The 20971-nt window shown below is 39.7% G+C and overlaps 2 protein-coding genes and 1 long non-coding RNA gene across 7 annotated transcripts; 2 read left to right on the plus strand and 1 right to left on the minus strand.

Annotated features, from left to right (window-relative positions):
- The first annotated feature begins 4098 nt into the window (after window positions 1-4098).
- Window positions 4099-17007, plus strand: LOC135338483 (1-phosphatidylinositol 4,5-bisphosphate phosphodiesterase gamma-1-like). Of its 3 annotated transcripts, XM_064534628.1 has the most exons (11): window positions 4099-4267; window positions 4991-5065; window positions 5266-5300; window positions 5396-5521; window positions 11352-11538; window positions 11814-11959; window positions 12475-12646; window positions 12792-12904; window positions 13064-13157; window positions 13656-13850; window positions 16705-17006. In XM_064534628.1, exons 1-11 carry the CDS (start codon window positions 4163-4165, stop codon window positions 16786-16788), a joined length of 1332 nt encoding a protein of 443 aa, XP_064390698.1. In that variant the 5' UTR covers window positions 4099-4162; the 3' UTR covers window positions 16789-17006. The 3 variants fall into 3 exon arrangements, with proteins under 3 accessions (XP_064390698.1, XP_064390700.1, XP_064390699.1); XM_064534630.1 differs by lacking the exon at window positions 13656-13850 and having other exon boundaries at window positions 16705-17007; XM_064534629.1 differs by lacking the exon at window positions 4991-5065 and having other exon boundaries at window positions 16705-17007.
- On the plus strand, window positions 6347-8132 carry LOC135338604 (uncharacterized). Its single transcript, XR_010395638.1, has 2 exons — window positions 6347-7763; window positions 7900-8132. It is a non-coding gene; the product is annotated as an uncharacterized LOC135338604 (long non-coding RNA).
- LOC135338495 (apoptosis-resistant E3 ubiquitin protein ligase 1-like) lies at window positions 8114-10125 on the minus strand. Of its 3 annotated transcripts, XM_064534648.1 has the most exons (9): window positions 10105-10123; window positions 9969-10051; window positions 9844-9916; window positions 9520-9791; window positions 9323-9466; window positions 9090-9266; window positions 8753-9038; window positions 8576-8698; window positions 8114-8525 (listed from the first exon to the last, which is right to left on the minus strand). In XM_064534648.1, the coding sequence occupies exons 4-9, from the start codon at window positions 9667-9669 to the stop codon at window positions 8281-8283; spliced, it is 1125 nt and encodes a 374-aa protein (XP_064390718.1). In that variant the 5' UTR covers window positions 9670-9791; window positions 9844-9916; window positions 9969-10051; window positions 10105-10123; the 3' UTR covers window positions 8114-8280. The 3 variants fall into 3 exon arrangements, with proteins under 3 accessions (XP_064390718.1, XP_064390717.1, XP_064390719.1); XM_064534647.1 differs by having other exon boundaries at window positions 9969-10125; XM_064534649.1 differs by having other exon boundaries at window positions 9844-9919; window positions 9969-10121.
- Window positions 17008-20971: the final 3964 nt, after the last annotated feature.

Raw genomic sequence — 20971 nt, forward strand, 5'->3', positions numbered from 1 at the left:
ATGTGATGTCTACCTGCAAATACACAGTTGGTTTTGGTCATTCTGTGTCACAGGGGCGTGGTAATTGAGCTTACTACGTAGCCAAATTGCCCCAAAAGTCATAAAAAGCACTGTTTTTGACAAGATGGGCCGCTCTAGCAAAGAAGAGGCTAGCCTAACTCCTGTAAGTTAGTACAGATGAAAAGTACACTATTGTAGTACATGCTGCTCAAAAATCAGACCTTAACTAATATAAAATCGAAAGTTGTATTCCTAACATATTTGCCACCAAAAAACAACAAAATGCAGTATTTCTCAGAACTTACTAGTAGCCCAGACTTCCGTTGAAGCTCAAAAGATGAGCAATATACTCAGGTACATGCAAAACAAATTTCAGATCTTAACTCAAACAAATAAGCTACTTCTATTCCTAACATATTTTCGGAAGTACACATCTTCAGACAGCCATTTTATACTGATGATGTCATGTGATGTAACAGGTGGTGGTCCAATGGAAGCGCCAATAGTTGAACTTTCAGTACCTGCACTCAAATAGATCATATCACTTTTACTTTAGAAGATATACCACAAAATGTAAAAAATGTGTACCAAAAAAAAAAATCTACTCTCTTTGGTTGTTGCACTGTAAATTAAAGGCATTTTGCTATAACCTGTCAAACACCTGTGTATTGAAACATAAATAAATGACATTGTTCCTAAGCTTTATTAGAGGTTCCACTATACCTGGCCGGATGGCTACATGCAGTATTGTATACTGAATAACCATGCACATATATATACAAGTCATGCAAGCGCTAGTCTGAAGGATATACCCCTCATTGCATGGATATAATTTTAATAATTATAGTTATGACTCGGTGAGTGCCATCAACAGGATCGTATTATAATTCTGCTGACTTGTTCACATAATTATGCACCTAACCTAACTTACCATTGATATCCACATTGCACTCTGTGATGAGGTACTTGATAATGTTCAGGTGCCCCTCTCTGACTGCCAGTCCCAGTGGAGTTAGTCCATCACTGGTCACAGCTCCTATAATTATAGTGGTGAGTCAGAGATCAGATCATGAGTGTTGTGGATGTGTGTAAATTTCGTTAGTAACAGCTAGAGCTACAAAGAACTCGATTATTATCAGTCTGAACATTATAGCTATAGGATAACAAAAATTTATTTGCTACATGCATGTATATAATCATTAACTCTTGGTGTAATTAAGAGATGGCTAGTGTTGTATACTAAATAAAACACGAGGATTATCATGCTATATATTATGGGTTTATATGCAGAGGTGACCGTGTAATAAAAAAATATAGCACAGAAGGGACTGAATAACTTTTATAACACGCTTGCATGTAACCTTGACAACGTGATATAAGCACATGCATGCATGCACTACTAACCCTCCATTATCAACTTCCCCTGATCATGAACTGCATTGCATGCATGTACTTAACTTACCATTGACATCCACATTGCTCATCAAGGTCTATAGGTGACATAATATAGTATCTGGTGGCCTGTCTGTGTATGAGCGTTGACAAAGACACATCAGTATACATGTACAGCTTCGGTATACATGGTGATTCGGCAGATATAGGTTGTAACTATGCACCTATATCAATGTGTTTCCCCCCCCCAGGACATAATTATGGGGAATATAACTTTATAATTTGACTTAAAATGTTGGCCCCATATATTGCCAGTGGGTGATTTGACCTGGTCTTGCGCACTAAAAACTGCGTGCAACTGCTTGGGGATCGAAAGCCCCCATGTTGACTGGGGAAGAACACGGTAGCTAAACAACAAAAGATTAACTGTATATATGCATGGAAGAAGAACTTACCAGCAAACTGATTAGGGGAAGGCGTTCTCATTCAGAACTTCTCTTCCACTCCCAAAAAATTATATCGCCACCTATAAGAACTATCAGTGTGTCTAAACACAGTTCAAATCATCTAAATGTAAACTCTATACCCCTGCATGTCACTGATCCAGTTGACTGGCAAACATAATTCTTCCAGAATACTTCCACTCCACCTTTACTACAAATAATTACCAAATTCCTTCCCTCCCAGAATGCAGGCACACCAACTAAGCAGCATCACAATAGAGCCAGAGGAAACATACCAATATCTACCCGCAGGCCTCGAGGGCAAAGGCACTATACTGAGCAAACTGGTAGTGACAATATCAGTGCCCATGTCCTCAAAAATTGTGCCACCTCACTAACAGAAGTATACTGACGGATCTCTTCAACCTCAGTATTAGGACTGGCTACTTTCCGCCCATACAAATGGAACATTCACAATATCCGGTCCGTAAAAGGGCACCCCAATGCACGGAGGTGTCCAACTACAGGCCAATCTCTCTTCTCAGCATTACGTGACTTCGTTGGAGACAAGCTAAATGTACACCAATTTGGCTTCCTCATGCAAACATCACTCATGCCTCAGCCAGCTCCTCATAATTATTTTACTCAAACATTATAAACTCAATGGATAGCAAAATTCCGACAGACGTGGTGTACTTGGACCTGTCTAAAGTGTTCGACAGTGTATCACACAACAAACTCTTGTACAAACTCTGGATGTTAGGCATAACAGGCCCTCTGTGGCAGTGGTTCAAAAGCTACCTTGAAGACATACACCACTTTGTAGAAGTGGAAAGCAAGCATTCCTCACAACTTCCAGTCCTATCTGGATTGCCTCAGGGGAGTATACTAGGTCCTCTCCTTTTCCTGATTTACATCAACGACCTACCAGACATAATACCTTCCTTAAAAGTATTCCTGTTTGCGGATGATACATGCAAAGCTTCTCAAAACTATCCACTCAAAAGAAATAGTATCCAATTACAATCTGACTTAAACAAAGTAACAAACTGGTGCAAAAAATGGTAATTGTCCGTGAAGTCTATTTCGATTCCGTCTATGTGGTATCTGCTGGTCTCATCCAGTACTGGCCGATAAAAACGCATAACTTTTCACTCAATGCTTCTGTTCATGCTTAGGTTCTTACAAGGATCTGGGAATACTCGTATCAAACACACTGGACTGGTCTGAACACTACTCAACCATAATAATTATGCTCAAAAGTCTATGGGGGGCTTTAAACCTTATTAGAAGGACTATTACAACTAACAATGCTCAAAGAATCTATATTTTGCCCTAGTCCGCTCTCACCTAACGTATTACACTCAACTTCGGAGACCACTCCGTTTTAAAAACATTGCAAAGCTCGAGAGAATCCAGAGAAGAGCAACGAACTACATTCTCGGAATAACTCTAACAGTTATAAACAGAGGCTAACTACCCTTGGTATGCTACCCCTTATGCACTGGATGGATTTACTGTTCCTGGTTAAAAACCTCAAGCAACCACAACATCCTAGACCACATTCGCTTCGTCACTACATCGTCGAGACTAGGCAGTGAGCACAGACTGGCACACAATTATACAAGATGTAACAAGGCAAGACACTTTTACAGTAGTGCGTCTGTGCAACGCAATGCCAAGCATTGATCTACATATGTCGTATCGTGGAATAGAGAGTCTCCTGTCCAAGTTCTTTTGGGAAAACTTCATCAAAAACTTTGACTCGGACAATCTGTGTACATACCATGTAAAATGTCCCTGCTCTAACCGTCTCATTCACCTATCTTATTAAATAGTTTACCAGGTTGACTTTTAAGACTGGCAGTGGGCTACCTACTCTCACTAAAGTGTACATTTTGTATAGAAACGTACTCAGTTTACACAATATTTAATTTTTGTTCAGCACTACTGAAAAGTTTATGATAATATAGCTATATAGCTCTTGTTGACAATTTCACATGGTCATGTCATGTGTACACAAGGTATTTATAACCACAGTTTTACATTACTATACTAGTGTTTGTGACGTAGTGAGATAATAACGACTTTATAAGGCGTGTATAGTAGTTGCATAATCCTCTTCATGTACTCCTGCTTTTATATATAGAGCTAAGCAAACTTACTTCCACTGTAAGCTGTCCTGTCAACTTCAATGATTTTTGTCACTGATTGCTTTCCAGCCCCACCCCTCTTTTGCACGCATGCGCATTGGCCTACCCACGTGGCTGTTTTAGAGGAACTTGGATACTATTAGTATCTATGCTGCGCTTGAAGGCTCTCGGTCTATGGCGACTGCTGGCGAGGACAGGAACAGTGCCAGTGAAGATGGCTGTCCTGTGGAGAGAGCTCTGATTGCTAATGAGATGATGTTGTACAGTGAACAGGATAAGGTATTACCGTCATCGTTCTAATTCCAGTAAAAAAATAATTATTTTTCTAGAAACAATGTAAAAAAAAAAGATTTTATATGGTGGTATAATTATAGGTGTTATAAAAGAGGGCGTCCTAACCGAGGCTGGTTCTATAATTAGAACGCTTACGGTATCGATCCCAAAATGAAATCATTTTTTGTGATGGTTTTTGCTAGATGGGCGTGGCCCACCTCCAAAAAGGGAGACAGGTTGTAGCCCTACCTAGCATTCGTTCTGCTGCATATTAGCCCGCCTCTAACCACAAAGCTCTGCTTGCTGCAGAGAAAGGGAGGAGCTGGGAAGCCAACAAAAATGCATCACGTAAAGGATATACAATCTGATTGGTGCATATACATTCCTGAATGCAGACTGCTTACGTAGTAAGCAGTCTGCAATCTGATTGGTGCTGCATGTTTTTCTGTAGTAGGCCACGCCCATCTAGGTTTTCGTATGCAATCATGACCTTGAGGGTTAGCTATATTGTCCATGGATTAATTGTGTATACACAGCTAGCATTGTTTCGCACATGCATAATACTGATTACAACGAGAGGCTTATATTATTATAAATTATATCTGAGGTCTCTGTTAGTCGGTGTATAATCAGCTAGCTCTCTTGCTAAGTAGATCACGGAGTCATTAATTTCTCTGCATTTTTATGCATTCATAAATTATTGTCTGTATCTTCTCTAAACTGCTGCAGAGCTGGCAAGACTGCATTCTCTCCTATTTCCCACCTTACTTAACTGTGGCAAAATTCCAAGAGGTGCAATCAGAGGTGAAAATTACTTTAATTATAGCTCGATGGTTGATCAATGGTTGATCAACAATAAAATTGCAAAAACCTAAACTGGTAATGCATAGTATGACGTTGCCAGAATGATCACAAAAGGCTCTTTCGGTTTTTCACTAGCAAAATAATTATTCTAGCAGTCCATATAACAGTTATAATTATAATTATGTATTAATGGCGTGCAGATTTTGGAGCTTCAGCTAAAGCATTTGAATGAAAGGTATAGTAGACACTTTCACACTGTAATTATGTTAAAGTTGTGTCCGCTACTATAATTATAATCATGTTAGTCACAGTGTTCATCACGCTATATAGTTGGTACCATGGCGTTGTCGGTAGAAGAGAAGCCCGACACATCTTGTTGGACTTTAATGGTGGGAACTGTTCATTTTTAGTCCGAACGAGTCAGCGACTGGAGGGGAAGTTTTCCATCTCTGTTCTGTGAGTATTTTAAATTAATTGTTACAGCTGATTTACAGAAAAAAGCTCGAAATACATTATTTTGGGTAGTTTCTTGAGCTTGTTACAGTTTAAGGCCTCATAATTATTACCCGAGGCGCGCCTGGGCGGCCACGGGTATAGTGGTCATTTGGTTTGTCTTTGTAATTTCTGGGTCTGCTTGCTTTCCTGGATGCCATAGCACTGCATGGATAGCCTTCACACGATAAGTTAGTTTTAACAGTGGTAGATTTAGATTTTGTTGTCGAATAAAAGCGAGCAAAAACTAAGAAGCTTGAACTTGCACGTTGGCAGCTAGCTAGCTAACAAACGCGGCCTTTATTCGAGGCACCCTCCGTATTTACAGCTGAAGTGATCCCATACCAAAAACAGTGGAAAAGGGTCACTATACAATAGAAAGCTAGAATTGTGACTAGTTTTTTGCTCTGTTAGCTGACTCCGGGGATCCTACTCCAGGAGTCATACTTCTCCAGGCTTCTTTGCTGTGATCCTAGTTCACTGTGCATGCCTCATGTACCACTAAAATTCTGTTCTCAGCATGCCTCTAGTCTATGGAACGCCAAATAGGTCAAAAATACATCCCACTTCATAGGGGTGTCTCACACATCTATCGGTTGCTTTGCACACATCCATCTTTACCCACTTGTACACTTTTGACATCTATAGACTACTTGACATCTATCGACTACTTGACATTTATCAACTAATTGACATTTATCGACTACTTGACATCTATCGACTACTTGACATCTATCGACTACGTATACTTACATCTATCAACTACTTGACATCTATCCGTATGATACTACTTGACACTAGTTGGAATCCGCCCAACTATACTTGACACTATCCATGTACATGATCTAGTTGGGCGTGGCCCCACCCATTGTAGCCCCACCTCACAGGGCATGGTCCAATTTTAGGTCAGAGTACATGTACCTACGTACCTGTGAGAAGTATAGTATAGTACAGTGCAGTGTAGTAGTAATCTAGTCTAGTCATGGCTCTTTATGTTAGCTCTGATGAAATGATCGAGTTTCTAACAATATTGGAAGATGGTATAAGGACTATTCAAGTGGAAGATGAACAAGGAACTTCCAATGTGCACAGTCTACTTCATCAGTGTGAAGACATTCTCGAAGTTGTTGTTTATGCCTCTGACTTGTTTCCAGCTGGGTGTGGAGATGCCATTGTTGATGCAGTAACAGAAGTGTATAAGTATATTGAAGTAAATTGCCTAAGAGATAGTCACAGAAGAGGGAGACCTTGTGTGAACGTGTCTGAGACTCAGTTGGAGCACCTTTTGTCGTTTGATTTTAGAGTTAGAGATATTGCACACGTGCTTTATGTATCTGAGAGCACTGTCAAGCGAAGAATAATACAGTTTGGATTTGAAAACAAATTACAGCGCACAGACATCTCCGAATCTGACTTGGATATTATTACTGCTGATTTTGTTCACCACTTTCCAAACAGTGGACAAAATACTTATGATGGTTATCTAAGAGGGAAAGGGATAAGAATACAATGATATCGAGTAAGAGAGAGCCTTTCTCGTATTGATGAAACAGGAGTACAAAGACGTCTGAGACGAGCCTTACACCGCAGGAGATATAGTGTACCTATGCCTAATAGCTTGTGGCACATAGATGGGCACCACAAATTAATACGCTGGAGAATAGTAGTGCATGGAGGCATTGATGGTTTTTCTCGATTACCAATCTATTTAAAAGCGTCTACTAACAACAAATCTGAGACTGTGCTACAGTGTTTTTTGCACGCTGTTTCTTGTTATGGTTTACCTTCACGTGTGCGGTGTGATAAAGGAGGCGAAAACGTTAAAGTCTCAGAATACATGCTTTCAAATCCTGAACGAGGTCCTGGTAGAGGTAGCTGTATTGTAGGGAAAAGTGTCCACAACCAACGGATCGAAAGATTGTGGAGAGACGTATTTGTTGGTTGTCTGTGTATGTTTTACCGGTTGTTCTATGCTCTCGAAGACAACAGTTTATTAGATCCTACAGATGAAGTGGATATATTTGCATTACACTTCGTGTTTCTTCCACGTATTCAACAACAACTAAATGTTTTCCGCGAGAGCTATAGCCATCACAGATTGCGAACTGAAGGCAATAGGACACCATACCAGCTTTGGATAGAGGGAATGACCTCACTAACAACAGATGGAGCAGCATTACAAGGAGTATTGGATGATTCATCAATTGTAAGTATTAGTGATGTGTTTACCTTCATTAGTTTACGAAGTCTGTGCATGTAGTACGATGTACAAAATGTATTTGAAACTGGTGGGTCAGAGTACATAAGCATTGTGTTTAATTATTTCCTAACTATTATTACAGGGAGATTATGGAATAGATTGGAACGGCCTCCCTTGTATCGAGTCCCAAGATGGGGTTGCAGTCCCAAGCACTAATTGCCCACTGTCTGATGCACAGTTTAGTATGCTTAAAGAAGAGGTGAACCCACTTGCTGTTTGTGATGACTATGGCATATCGTTGTTTGGTCGCACCAAAGACTTAGTAGCTAGATGTCTGTCTATTTAGAATGATGTAACATAATGATATTGAAAGAATCATGATAAAGTATGAAAGTGATACAGGGTGAATAGAACACAAAAAGAGTATATGTTCGAAAGAATCATGATAAAGTATGAAAGTGATACAGGGTTAATAGGTTTTGTCAAACACAAAAAGAGTATATGTTCATTTTATTGCAGTGCTTTATAGGCAACCAAATCCTCCATGGTTTTTCATACCATATACCATTTTCTTTTTAAACTCCTCTGGATTGTTATAATACTTGGAGGGCAGGGTTAGCTCCAACGCACAAGTGGACGACGTGGGAAACACATTGGTATCGTTAAATCTCAGACCCAAAGAGTTATCAAATCCTATCGGTGGAACAGACTCTGAACCAGTAGTAAAAGAAAGAATGGTCTTAAGACTGACAGAATCCTCCGAGTCACCTACAGTATTAGCCTAATGATAACAGGCACACTGTAATTATAGTTCATACCTTCAACACATTCACAATCGTACAGAAAATCTACAAACAGCATGTAAGTAGCCTCTTCTTTAGCAAGATCATTTGAGCCCTTAGGTGAAAAGTGGGTGATTTTGAACATGGCCTTCATGGTCTCTGCAATAATTACAACAAAACTAATTATGGTTACCAGTTACACACGACACTTACCAGCAGTCAGAACTTGTGTGTTATTGTGCACAAATAGAGGCCTCATTAGTTCAGGGTACTTCACAATTGCTTCTCCCACACCGTTCACTTGCAATCCCTCCTTGAGCTGGTTAATCTCTGCTAAAGACTCGAGAAGAGTGTAGTAGAGTTTTAGTGTCTTCACTATCTCAACCTTGTCTGCTTGCGTCGAGGTAAAAAGTGGCTTGCTGTACCCGGCATTCACAATGGTGTCACATTCATCAAGGATACAATCTTTTAGGTCTTTGTCATCAGCAGCATCATTGATCTGCAGGTATAGTGTTGAATTATACACATAATTATATATAATATTATATACCTTCTGAATAAGGATCCGGACGTTAGTATTTGGTACTTCTTCATCAGGTATGTCAATATCACAGATTTTAACACCACATAAGTATGCGTAGAGACTACTTCCAAAAAAGGAGAAACCACTATCACCCTGAGTGATTCCCATGGTCATCAATTTTCCTACGAGAAGAAACGTCTCACCCTGTATAAAAAAGTGTATGTCAGCGACTACGCATACACACTTTTACATCAAAATACCTGCAAAGCCAATAAATCGTGCCGCACAACCTTACTGTTCTCATGGCCCTCAAACATGGACTGAGCTATCTCTTTCCCCAACAGGCACCAAAACTCCCTGGATGGGCCTCCACCATCTTCTGCTTCCTCACTTACAAAGTGAACCTTAATTAGAACATAATGTAGAGTGTTTATACACCATTAATCCTTATTCTAACCGTCAATGTCTTGATGCTTGTAAATGCAGGCCGCCTTGCAGCTCTGAGTGCATCTACTAACACATGAGTGCGTCGTATTGGGATCTGATGATATTCCTTGAACCGATACTCAGACAGAAGCTTCAGCAAGCAAGAAAGAGAGCTGACCATCACACTGCACACAGTACAGGTATAAAAAGTGTTATAGTGAAATTTAAAGCTTAAGATTTATGTTGAGTATCAGGTTGCTTGCTCTCTGTCAAAGCCTGTTTAAGTAAGGCATCCTCGATCTCCTATAACATTAAATCAATATTGTAACACTAACTTCACTAAAAGGATACTAACCTCCCTAGAATCGGAATCTGAGTCAATCAAAATGGAGTCCTTTGTTGGTTTGACATCTTCATCAGATGAGAAGCTGCTAGAAAACCTAAAAATGATGCTAGTGAAATGAAAAGTGTTGAACTGACCTTTTATAGCGGCATCTTTCAACATGATTTCTCAGCTTGCTCACTTTCATTGCTTCACAGCAAAACATGCACTTCTCCTCAATCTGTCCATTAAACATCAAAAACAATAATAATTTTGCACTTAACACTTTCCTACCTCATCTGCCTCCCACTGCAGGTCTTCAGTTGTCAGATCCAAATTCTTCTGTATCGGCCGGAGGTAGAGCCTTCCACCCCCAATAACGGTTTTCAGCGTTTTAACAGATTGTGTTAGTTTCCCTTCTACAAGTGCTAGGTCTTTTGAGTTGGGTAAACACCTGAGCATTTCAAAACCACCGCAATCACTTAGCTTGGGAAAGGTTCAAACAATAATACTCCGAAATTCTTCCATGGAACATGTGTTGATGTTAGAAACTGTTACAGAATTTTCTCCAAGTCCAGCTCCTACCAACAAAATCTTTGAAGAAGCAGTGGCAGGCGCTTTCCACTGGCAAGTATCACTTAGACAAAAGAGTTTTAAAGTCCATGGCTGAGTGCGTCCTTTTTTTACTTTGGAAGTAGATAGAGAAGTAGATGGTCTAGAGTACGGAGAAAAATTTTTTCTTTGCTCGAGCCTTGCTTCACTACTGAAACTTTGTCTCACAGATCTCAGCGTATCGATAGCACGACCACAAGCAGATGAGCTTGAGCCTACATCACCCACACCCACACCTGCAATGTACACAAATCAATTATCAGGAGGTGGACGGGAAACTAATTTGTAAGTTGGAGTGGCCTAAACGAAGTACAGCTTGCTTACCTACACCTGATGAGTGTCTTGCAGGTTGTTGACTACGAGCATCTCTCTGTTGGCTAGGAGCTTGATTAGCAAGGATGGTGTTCAAAATAGTTATTCCTTCCTCCAGTTTCTTGACTTGCTCTTCTGACATCGACATTTAGTCTTTTATTCAAGTAGTCGATAGATGTCAAGTAGCTGATAGATGTCAAGTAGTTGATGGATGTCAACTAGCTGATAGATGTAAGTATACGTAGCAGTAGATGTCAAGTAGTCGATAGATGTCAATTAGTCGATAAATGTCAAGTAGTCGATAAATGTCAAGTAGTCAATAGATGTCAAAAGTGTACAAGTGGGTAAAGATCGATGTGTGCAAAGCAACCGATAGATGTGTGAGACACCCCCTTGAAGTGGGATGTATTTTTGACCTATTTGGCGTTCCATACTAGTCTGGTTTAGTTTTATTGCTCCTGAGTTGCTGTGCTAGTCAGCTCAGTCATACATCACTAGATGCACTGCATTATAATTATCACTCTTCTGGTTTCTTTATAATCATGTCACCAGCCGAGGGTTTGCACTTTAGTGCTCTAGTTATAATAGTACATGTCACGTGATTCACCCTCGTACAGGTACGAAGATCGTGTGTACCACATCATGATTCGGAGCACCCCCCACCACAGGACTAGAGTGTTCTACAATGTCGGTTTAGACGGACCATTTCATACCTCCCTTTACGACCTCGTTGAGGATTGCAGACAAACAGCACGCATCACAAACAAGTTGTTTACCATTAAACTAGAGAGAGTTGCACCCAAGGTAACCTGAATTGACTATTGTTCTCACCCTATAAAAGCAGGCCATTTAAACCAAGGGTGATCACTAATAGCATGGTGAATTCAGTGTGAAGGCATAATGTATAATAGCTTTGGTGTAATTATTAATCTCAAAGAAACGCATGGCCTATAACCTCGATGATTTTCCCAGTTGGTCTGTTTTTATCACAGTTGTGTACCATAATTATGAGTTTGTACCCTTGATGTGCTTAGAGGAAATGCTACCTGCACGTGCCCCTAGCTATAACTCTCATGCAGTTACACACCGACTGCTCGTGGCTAGACAGGGAGACACTACGAACCCATCGTGAGGCAGAGGAATGTTTCAGTGGTGAGGGAAGAGATGGTGCCTTCTTTGTGTACCAGACTGACCCCACGACTGACTCCTACAGTATCAGCTACAGGTTTGACTCTTTCCCAATCTCTTCCCCATGTGTTCATTATCCACAACTTTAATAGTTTGTTTTCTATTACCCTCTATTATACTCTCAATGATTTAACACAACCTGTGTAGACTAGCAGGTAATTTTTGTGGGGAAAAATATTCATGGTTTGAGGTACATGTACGTGCTCTTAAGCTTATAATTATATCTCTTACCTTTCTTCCCCACTATTTCTAACTATATTTCCACTAGCTCTCTCCTCATTAATTTCTTCCTAACTTTAATAGTTTTATGTATTTTTTTATTCTACTCTCAATTAATTTTTAACAACCTGCTTAATTTTCTATGCAGTGATGTTTATTTGTGGTAATCATCAATCTCAATTCAAAGTTACCTCGTTGTAAAAACTAGTCCTATAGTGATCATTATTTTGTCTGGAAGTGGTTAGTACCACCATCAACTAGTTAATGTCAAACCTCTTATACGTATGTTCCGTCTGTTTATGTCAATAGCAAGTTTAAAATTGCTCTTTGCAGAGCTGGAGATCGTGTACAGCACGTTCAGATCCTACCAACAGTTGTTATGAGAGTGAGAGGTTACACGTTTGGTACCGTATTCTCTCCAGTGATGTATAAGATTGTTCACTATTACATGGAGAACCCGATACAGGGAAGCACCATTCTTAAATATCCCATGAAAAATGTGAACGTGAGTTAAAAATACGTGCTTGATTGCATGATGAGTTGATACAAAGCCAAAGAACGTTTTGCGTGCAATTGTACGTTTGTCTTGTCATTAACCTACTTCGAAATTCTCTGTGACTATGCTTTACTCAGTCTAACCCCCCCTCCAGCCAGTAGCCCCAGTGTGTGGTATGGCCATGACATCATCTACTTCCCCACACCTCAAGTTCCCCACTGGAAGCCTCGTGACGAAAGTTCGACCTCACGAAACAGACCCTCAAAGGTGACCATTGTATATTCTTATACTGTGTTGATTTTATATATCCAACAAGATAACTTCACTAAATGTACAGGTGACATGTGATTATTATCATCCTATGATCATAGAACAAACAAATCTTGCCTTATATCTGTGTGTCCTTTCTTTGTATAATAATTATAGGAGTATTGGTGAGTACAACGGCAAAGCTGGGAGCTTCCTGACTAGCTGTCTCCGAATACTATCCAGAAATGAAGTGGACTACCTCAACACACTGGTGAGAGAGCTAGAGAGCACTTGAAGCATTGTGTTGTAGGAGGTAGTGTTCATATCCAGCCTAGAAAATCTCGTACTTACTTAGAAAATCGTGTACTTTCCTAATTAATCATGTACCGTATTATACTAGAATATTTTGCGGGTGAAAAACCTTTGCGAATGAGCCAAATCAGCAGAAAAGTTGACCCTTTGCGATCCAGCTATAGCATTCTGGCAAGGATTGTGTGTGTATTTACTAGTAATAATGTAGGTTTTGCGGAGTTGCGAATTTATCAACCATCGCAAAGTTCGCAAATGTTCGATGCTCGCAAAACATTCTAGTAATACGATATAAAAGTTGTCCAATTTGATTGGGCTAGATACTGATAGAATCAAGCTGGTCTTTTTACTTACTGTCAAGTAGTCAATCAATCAGATTGTGGCTGGCATGATCTAATAACTATAGCATAGTATTTCCATGCACTGTTTTAGATTGATTTTATATTGTCTCTTAATGCAGACACCCCATAACGCCCCTTACCCCAAGTGGGGTGATGGACTAATAACATTTCTCAAATCACAGCGTACTTCGTCCGATTCATTCAAATTTAATGCACAAAGTAACAAATTTCAAGTCGATTTCAAATCTGATGATAAACAAATAATTCTATCGAGCTCCAAACAAAAGTGCAAGCTTCAGTGTCAGTCAGAAAAGGTACGCTGTTGAGCATAATTATTATTATGAACAGTGAATTGCCATGCATGCACGTGCATAATTTTTACAGTAGACTCTCGCTATTCCGGCTCTCTGAAGTACGGCCACCTCAATATACCGGCCATTTGGTTTGGCACGGATTGCTAGCTATAATCATTATATATATGTTTACTGCACAAAACTCACCTTGAAGTACGGCCACTCGCTATTCCGTATACTGGCCAGTGCTGGCTGTCTCAAACTAGGTTTTCATTGTAATTTTATACGTTTATTACGGCCGGATATGACGTTTTGGGTGTTGTTTGGCAGATAAAATAGAGAGCAGAATGACTCATTATCCTCGAGACAAGAACCGCAAAATTAGTTGTTAGATTTGAGGTAAGGTCGTTTTTAAGCCGCAGCTATTTCCTGTAATACAGCCAAGCTGCATGTCCCAAGGGTGACCAGATTAACGAGAGTCTACTGTATTATTATGCCTCGGTGCGCATGCGCAAGCGAGGTGTAGTGTGTGTGTGTGTGTGTGTGTGTGTGTTGTGTGTGTGTGTGTGTGTGTGTGTGTGTGTGTGTGTGTGTGTGTGTGTGTGTGTGTGTGTGTGTGTGTGTGTGTGTGTGTGTGTGTGTGTGTGTGTGTGTGTGTGTGTGTGTGTGTGTGTGTGTGTGTGTGTGTGTGTGTGTGTGTGTGTGTGTGTGTGTGTGTGTGTGTGTGTGTGTGTGTGTGTGTGTGTGTGTGTGTGTGTGTGTGTGTGTGTGTGTGTGTGTGTGTGTGTGTGTGTGTGTGTGTGTGTGTGTGTGTGTGTGTGTGTGTGTGTGTGTGTGTGTGTGTGTGTGTGTGTGTGTGTGTGTGTGTGTGTGTGTGTGTGTGTGTGTGTGTGTGTGTGTGTGTGTGTGTGTGTGTGTGTGTGTGTGTGATTGAAGTGTATACAAAAGGTATTGGGGTGGGCAGGGATTGTCAGTCGCACACCCTCCCAATCAAACGGAAAGCTTAATTCTAATAAAAAATGGTTGGAATCCAGCCTTAATGTCTATAATTACTTAGTATGGTTTGTTTACCTCCTTCTAGGTTGCAAGTGGGTATTCACACATGTATATGTCTGTCATAATAATTAATTATGTGTCGCTAAAGGTAAATAAGTGTATGTGTGAAACACACATATAGAACGGAAAGAAATCAAACAGGAACAAAAAAAGCAAACAGATGCCCGGCCTTGAGAGCCGAGAATGATGGGTTAAAGAGTCTTTAACGGTGCACCAACCCTCCCCATTCATCTGTTGCATTCAGAACAACTAGTATACTGAATAATTTTTGTAAGCTATTCACTTGGGGCCATGCTGATATTGTAAGCTATATTCATATTTGAGGTAATGCTGACATAAAGTATAGAACTTATCTTAGACTTGATATTGGCTGCTGTAATATTTCAACTTAGCTTGCATGGCTGTGTGCTTTGTGTGAACTAAATATGATCTTGCAAGGGAGGCTTAATTTATAAGTACAGGCCTGTATTGTCTGAGCCAGGTTTTGTGGCGATAGTATCTGATAATGGGATGGGTCTATGTGGTTCTTCCAGGTGGCAAGCACAAAACAAGCATTAACTTCAAATGTTGGTTCTTAGAATTAGCGTTAGGCATTAGTCAAAAAAATAGATAGTAGTGTGTGTGTGTGTGTGTGTGTGTGTGTGTGTGTGTGTGTGTGTGTGTGTGTGTGTGTGTGTGTGTGTGTGTGGTACTACCCTTTACCAACTTTTACGTGAAAGCTGCGCATGGGCACAAGAGCTAGCTACACTCAGGAAGGAAGGCTCAGACAAGACACAAAGACACTTGAGGCTACAAGCACGCCGTCAGAGCAGCTCAAATGGGGACCTTCTGAGCCTAAGATCACACAGGCACGCCTGCAGGAGGTCACAGCAGCTTACTTGCCATGTTTCACTTCCAAGTCTTGTGTTTTTGTGATAATAAACCTGCTAGCTCAACAGGACAAAACAGAGATCGATGCCAGTCACTAGGACAGGTCAGAGCAGCTCAGATGGAGAGTTCTGAAGTTGCACAGGCACCTTTAGACAATACAGCACTACGGCAGGTCAGACCAGCTCAGATGGAAATTTCTGAGGCCACACAGGCACGCTTACAACAGGTCAGAGTAGCTTTAAGGATTGTTTACACTGACAGTATACTATATAGCCTTGTAACTTGGGTCCAGCAAAAAGTGATAATATCTCCTTGCTTAGTTTGTACAGCCAGCTCTTTCGTGCTGAACTTTCACTCATAGATATAATTATGTTTCACTCTTAGTAAGTCAACTTCATGCTACACCATGCACAGTCAAAGACAACAACCCTACACCACTCTGACAGAATAATTGTCACGGGTATACAGCTGGCACAGGAAAGTCGTCTACATGGACTACTCGGTTATTCACAATCACTGTTCATTTCATTCGATTCATAAATAAACAATATAGTTAAAATTACCACATTGTACCAAATGACTGTTCAACAAATACAAAATTGCTCGCTCGCCCTAAACATGCTCTGCATGCTCCTATAGTTATTATAATTATCCAACATTAATTTGTACGGTATAGCCATATGACTTTTAAGTACACAAAAACAACCTACGTGCTCCCAACTCGGAGTATAACTCTGTGCAAAACTGCTTCTTATAACGGACAACACACATGCATCTGTATAATTATAAGCAGCACCGGCCGGCGAAAGCGGTCCGGCAGACCTGGCAACTGCCGGACCAATACCTTGATGTTCTCTATAGACATTCAGTCTTGACAGAAGTCCTGTTCCACTGTACATGATTTGTGATGTATACTGTACTCTCTATAAACAATAATTATTCTTTGCAGGATTTCTCTGTTTGGCAAGATTTTCTCACTTTTCCATCTACTAACACTTCAACCAATGACAAACAAAAGTGCAGTATCGCATGACTTCAATCATCTAACTTTTAGTTATAACCGAATTCATTTGTTTGTTACATTTTCCATCCCCTTTTCCCCTTTTTTCATGTGTGGCATTCTCCCACTTCATATACAGTCTTAATTCAGTCTATATTTACTCTGAACAATGATCATTATACCGGTGCATTTATCTCTGCATTGTAATTATAACAACAGACATTCCTGCGGACTGAGTTTTATTGTGTGATAATTTATTATAGTGTCAAAAATTAGGGTGACGGCAAAATTTCATATATTGGACTGTATACACAGGACGTGGGCAGATAATATTTGTATTCACTGCGCCTGTCCTCCTGGACCATGATATAAACAACACTGGGTCCCTTGCTTGCAATAATACTACACTGACTATATATATATATACACATGTAATTTGCAAGTCGCTAAAGGGCAGCACCAACAAGCAAGCAGGGAGAAGAGTATGTGTCACAACGGTGTATTATCCACAAATAATTTGGACTAAAGTCTTTACATCATTTACTATGTCGTGGACATCTTTTTCTCCTCCAACAAAACTTTATATCAATTTCATTCTGCATAAAATTATAGAGATATATATACCATGCAGAACTGAGGACAGGTCAATCAATCCATAATTATGTAGACTCTAGCTATAGTATCATGATCTTATTTTTTTGTAAGCTCATGATCGTGGATCGATTTCAGCTATAGACTCTATATTATAGCTCATTGTTTCATTTGCCAAGAAATAACTTTTTTATTATACTCAAAATTGTTTACTATAAAAACTAGTGTTCAAGCTGGCGCTGTGCTAATGCCTCTCGCCATGTTTTTGCTTTCGCTCAAAAGTATTAGAGTGTTATATTAGTTTCTATAATATTAAAGTTAGCTTATCTATATAAAGTCACTGAGAAGTTATTTACATGCATCTATTGTTGTCATTTATTGTATTATGTGGCTTACCAGGACCTCAAGAAAGAAGAAATTGATTCTTCCATATGCAGGATCTGCAGTTCAGTGTATATAATATCTAAGAAGAAAAGACTTGTGTGTACAAGCATATTGTTATCTATATTGTTATATGGTAGTGTTTTGTGGCTTACCAGGCCCTCAAGACAAGGATGATTCTGCCAGGAGATCTTGGATATTATTTTCTCACACATGGGGATTTTTTTTTTTTTTTTTTTTTGTAGCTTTTATGGCAAAACGAGTAGTTAAGGTAAGTACAAACGGGTAGACAGATATAAATCGAAATCTAAGTAAGGTAAAGATATGAAGAACAAACATAATTAATATAGTAAGATCGCGCATGCGCATTACATCCACAGGAATAATTAAAGGATGTGTCCAAAGAGATCAATTTCACAAATGGCTACTGTACTGCTAGCTAGCTGTTTTAACAGATATTTTCTGAGTATTGTAGCTATCAAAAAGCTAGCGCTTTAGTGCAAGGCTAACTCATATGTTGAATAGAAAGTTTATGCAGACAGATGATGCTATGAACAATTCTGAAGAGACTGCAACAGCCTTCAATGTGAGTCAAACTAGCCATAACTCGAGAAAGAAGCTTAATTAGTTTGCTAATCCACGAATCAAAATCCAAGAGAACGTGGCTAGAAGCCTATAGAAGCTGTTAGTTTTCGTCGCATTGCAACAGTTGAGCAGTTACAGCTGGAATACACACACACACACACACACACACTTAGCCTCGATCCCAGGCCGAGTTTTCGCTTTTATAACGGTTAGGCGAACAACTAGGCCTGGTACTAGTTGTCTGCGCATGCGTCAATCGTTAGTCAGATTCTGACTAATGGATATTCTCGTTCACTTTTGTGACATTTATATTCGTGTACTATCGTGTACTAGAAGTCAGTTCCCGTTTTATCATTATTGGAATGGCTCTTAGCTGGAAGCTTCTCTCTTCTCTGAAGCTTAGAAAACATTATTCTGAAGACTGAACAACAAGGGAAGAGGTATAAAGCTTTGTCAAGCTTGTTAATTAATTAAGGTCAGACATTTTTGTGTGGGCCCTGTGCTATCATTAGTTGGGCGGAGTCCAACCAATGCTGCGCTCTGGGTTGGGTATCAGTACACGTATAGCAGTTTTGTTCCACCGGTACTTGAGACAGAGTATGAATATTGTTTAATCTTTAAGTGGCTGACAACCGCATGGCTCAGGGGTGCGATATAAATAAATCAATTAACTATTTGGATGGCTATTCTAGCTGACTGGATCTAGCTATAGTTGTTTTGGAATTCAAGAAAGACCTCAGACTCTTAGAGAAAGTAGAAGAATACTGTAGCCTGTAATATAAGATTTAGTACAGGCAGAAATAAACTTTTTCATAATAGTTAGACATCTAGCACAAGGAGAGGTACAGCCAGCTATAAGACTACCCCAAGGCTTCTGAGAAGCTTTTCGAAGACCAAAGAAGGCATACATAACACAGGTTTTGTCCAAACTAATGATCTAATCTTATTGGTCTAGACTCTAGCACAACAAAACTTAAAACAAAGACAAGTCCTTTTAATTAATTAATACATACTGTTCAAGCTTCATTCATAGATGCTAAGATAGACTATGCTTCTTTTCTAGTAGCCTAGATATCCAGCAGGAGCTGTTTCTGCATTCTCCAGAGAAATACAGTGTTCCAGCTCGATCGCCTTGTCAGCTAAAATTAATTGAGCTGTAAGGTTTCCCACTTGAACGCAGCAATCTGATTGGGCTGCAAATTTCTTGCAGTTGGAACAAAACTGCTACATGTACTGATACCCAACCATGATCGAAGCGTTGGTTGGACTCTGCCCAACTATGCTATCATCATGTTTGGCAAGATCTAGATAGACTATAGTTTCATCATTAATATGGTGGATCAAGTGAAGAGTGTGAGCTAGAGAACTTGGTGCTGCCATCATCAGCTCGTCGACAATGACACTATAACCTGTTTAAAATACGAGAAATTTAATATAGATCTACACGTATTTAGAATGTCTACTTCTCTGTACAGGAGCAATGGCTAATATCCAGCTATCCCAACAGTGCTCCTCTTGGCTATACTAATGGACGAGACTGGACAGTTTAAGGTAAGGGTTTAACCGTGTTTGGTTTCTTTAATATTGTCCTATACTTACAGGACTGGAGTATGACCTGCTCGTTCGAGCGTTGCTGGGTAGCTCAGAGGCATCAAGAGAATCTACGTTTTCTCAAGCAAAGTTTAACTGAGTTACGAGTTGGGGCCTAGAATCAGAGAAGTCCAGCAGCCTGCTAAATCGTTGAAACGTAATTTGAAGACATTCAATCATCTTGAAGTTGCCCTGGGTCACTGTAATCGTGCTGCAACACAACTGGCAACTCCCCAGGCCCTTGTGAAGCAGCTCCCTATGTGCATATTTTGTGTGTACTCACTCTGTGCATTTTCTGTGTACAAATTTCTATTATTGATTCATTAAATATTTTTGCCGACCACAAATACAATGAAAATTTGACACATGCGCAGACAACTAGTAGTCTACCAGGCCTAGTTGTTTGCCTAACCATTATAAAAGCGAAAACTCGGCCTGGGATCGAGGCTAACACACACTCAGCTTTACCGTATCCCTCGTGCGGCTACATATACGCCTCGAGGCATAATTAATTACCTGATGATACTAATTAGCTCTAAAAATAATACAGTCAAATGGCCAAGGCAGAAATTTATTTCTCAGACCGGAAGTACTTCCTGTTGTCCATTTGGATATGCGGTTTAATTTCAAGCTCAATTTTTGTACAAACTTTAGCTTAGTGTAACATTTATTCCTTGAAGGTACTAAATATATAATTTTATATTCTTTATTTTTATTGCATCCTCTTCATAACAATATCTATATCACAAGTTCAACACAGAGCCTTGCTTAGTAGCAGAAGCTTTTGTGAAACCACCAAAATCTTGTGGTTTTGACTTACCTGTACATTAGCTGATGCAAAATCAGTTCCCCACCCCATACCAACTCCAAACTCGGTATATCGCTTGTTTACAGGTTAATACCATTGTATTTCAAAATTTAAGCTGTTCTACTGTATATATAATCATTCCGGTAGAGCATACAAAAGTTGGGCATGATTTTACACACTAACCACATGAATTGAAATGTTGTCCAGCTTTGTAACAATGCACATAGATTTACATCATGTACAAACAACAAAACCTAATAC

Source organism: Halichondria panicea, chromosome 7, assembly GCF_963675165.1.
Source record: "Halichondria panicea chromosome 7, odHalPani1.1, whole genome shotgun sequence".
In the NCBI taxonomy this organism is placed as follows: Eukaryota; Metazoa; Porifera; class Demospongiae; order Suberitida; family Halichondriidae; genus Halichondria; species Halichondria panicea.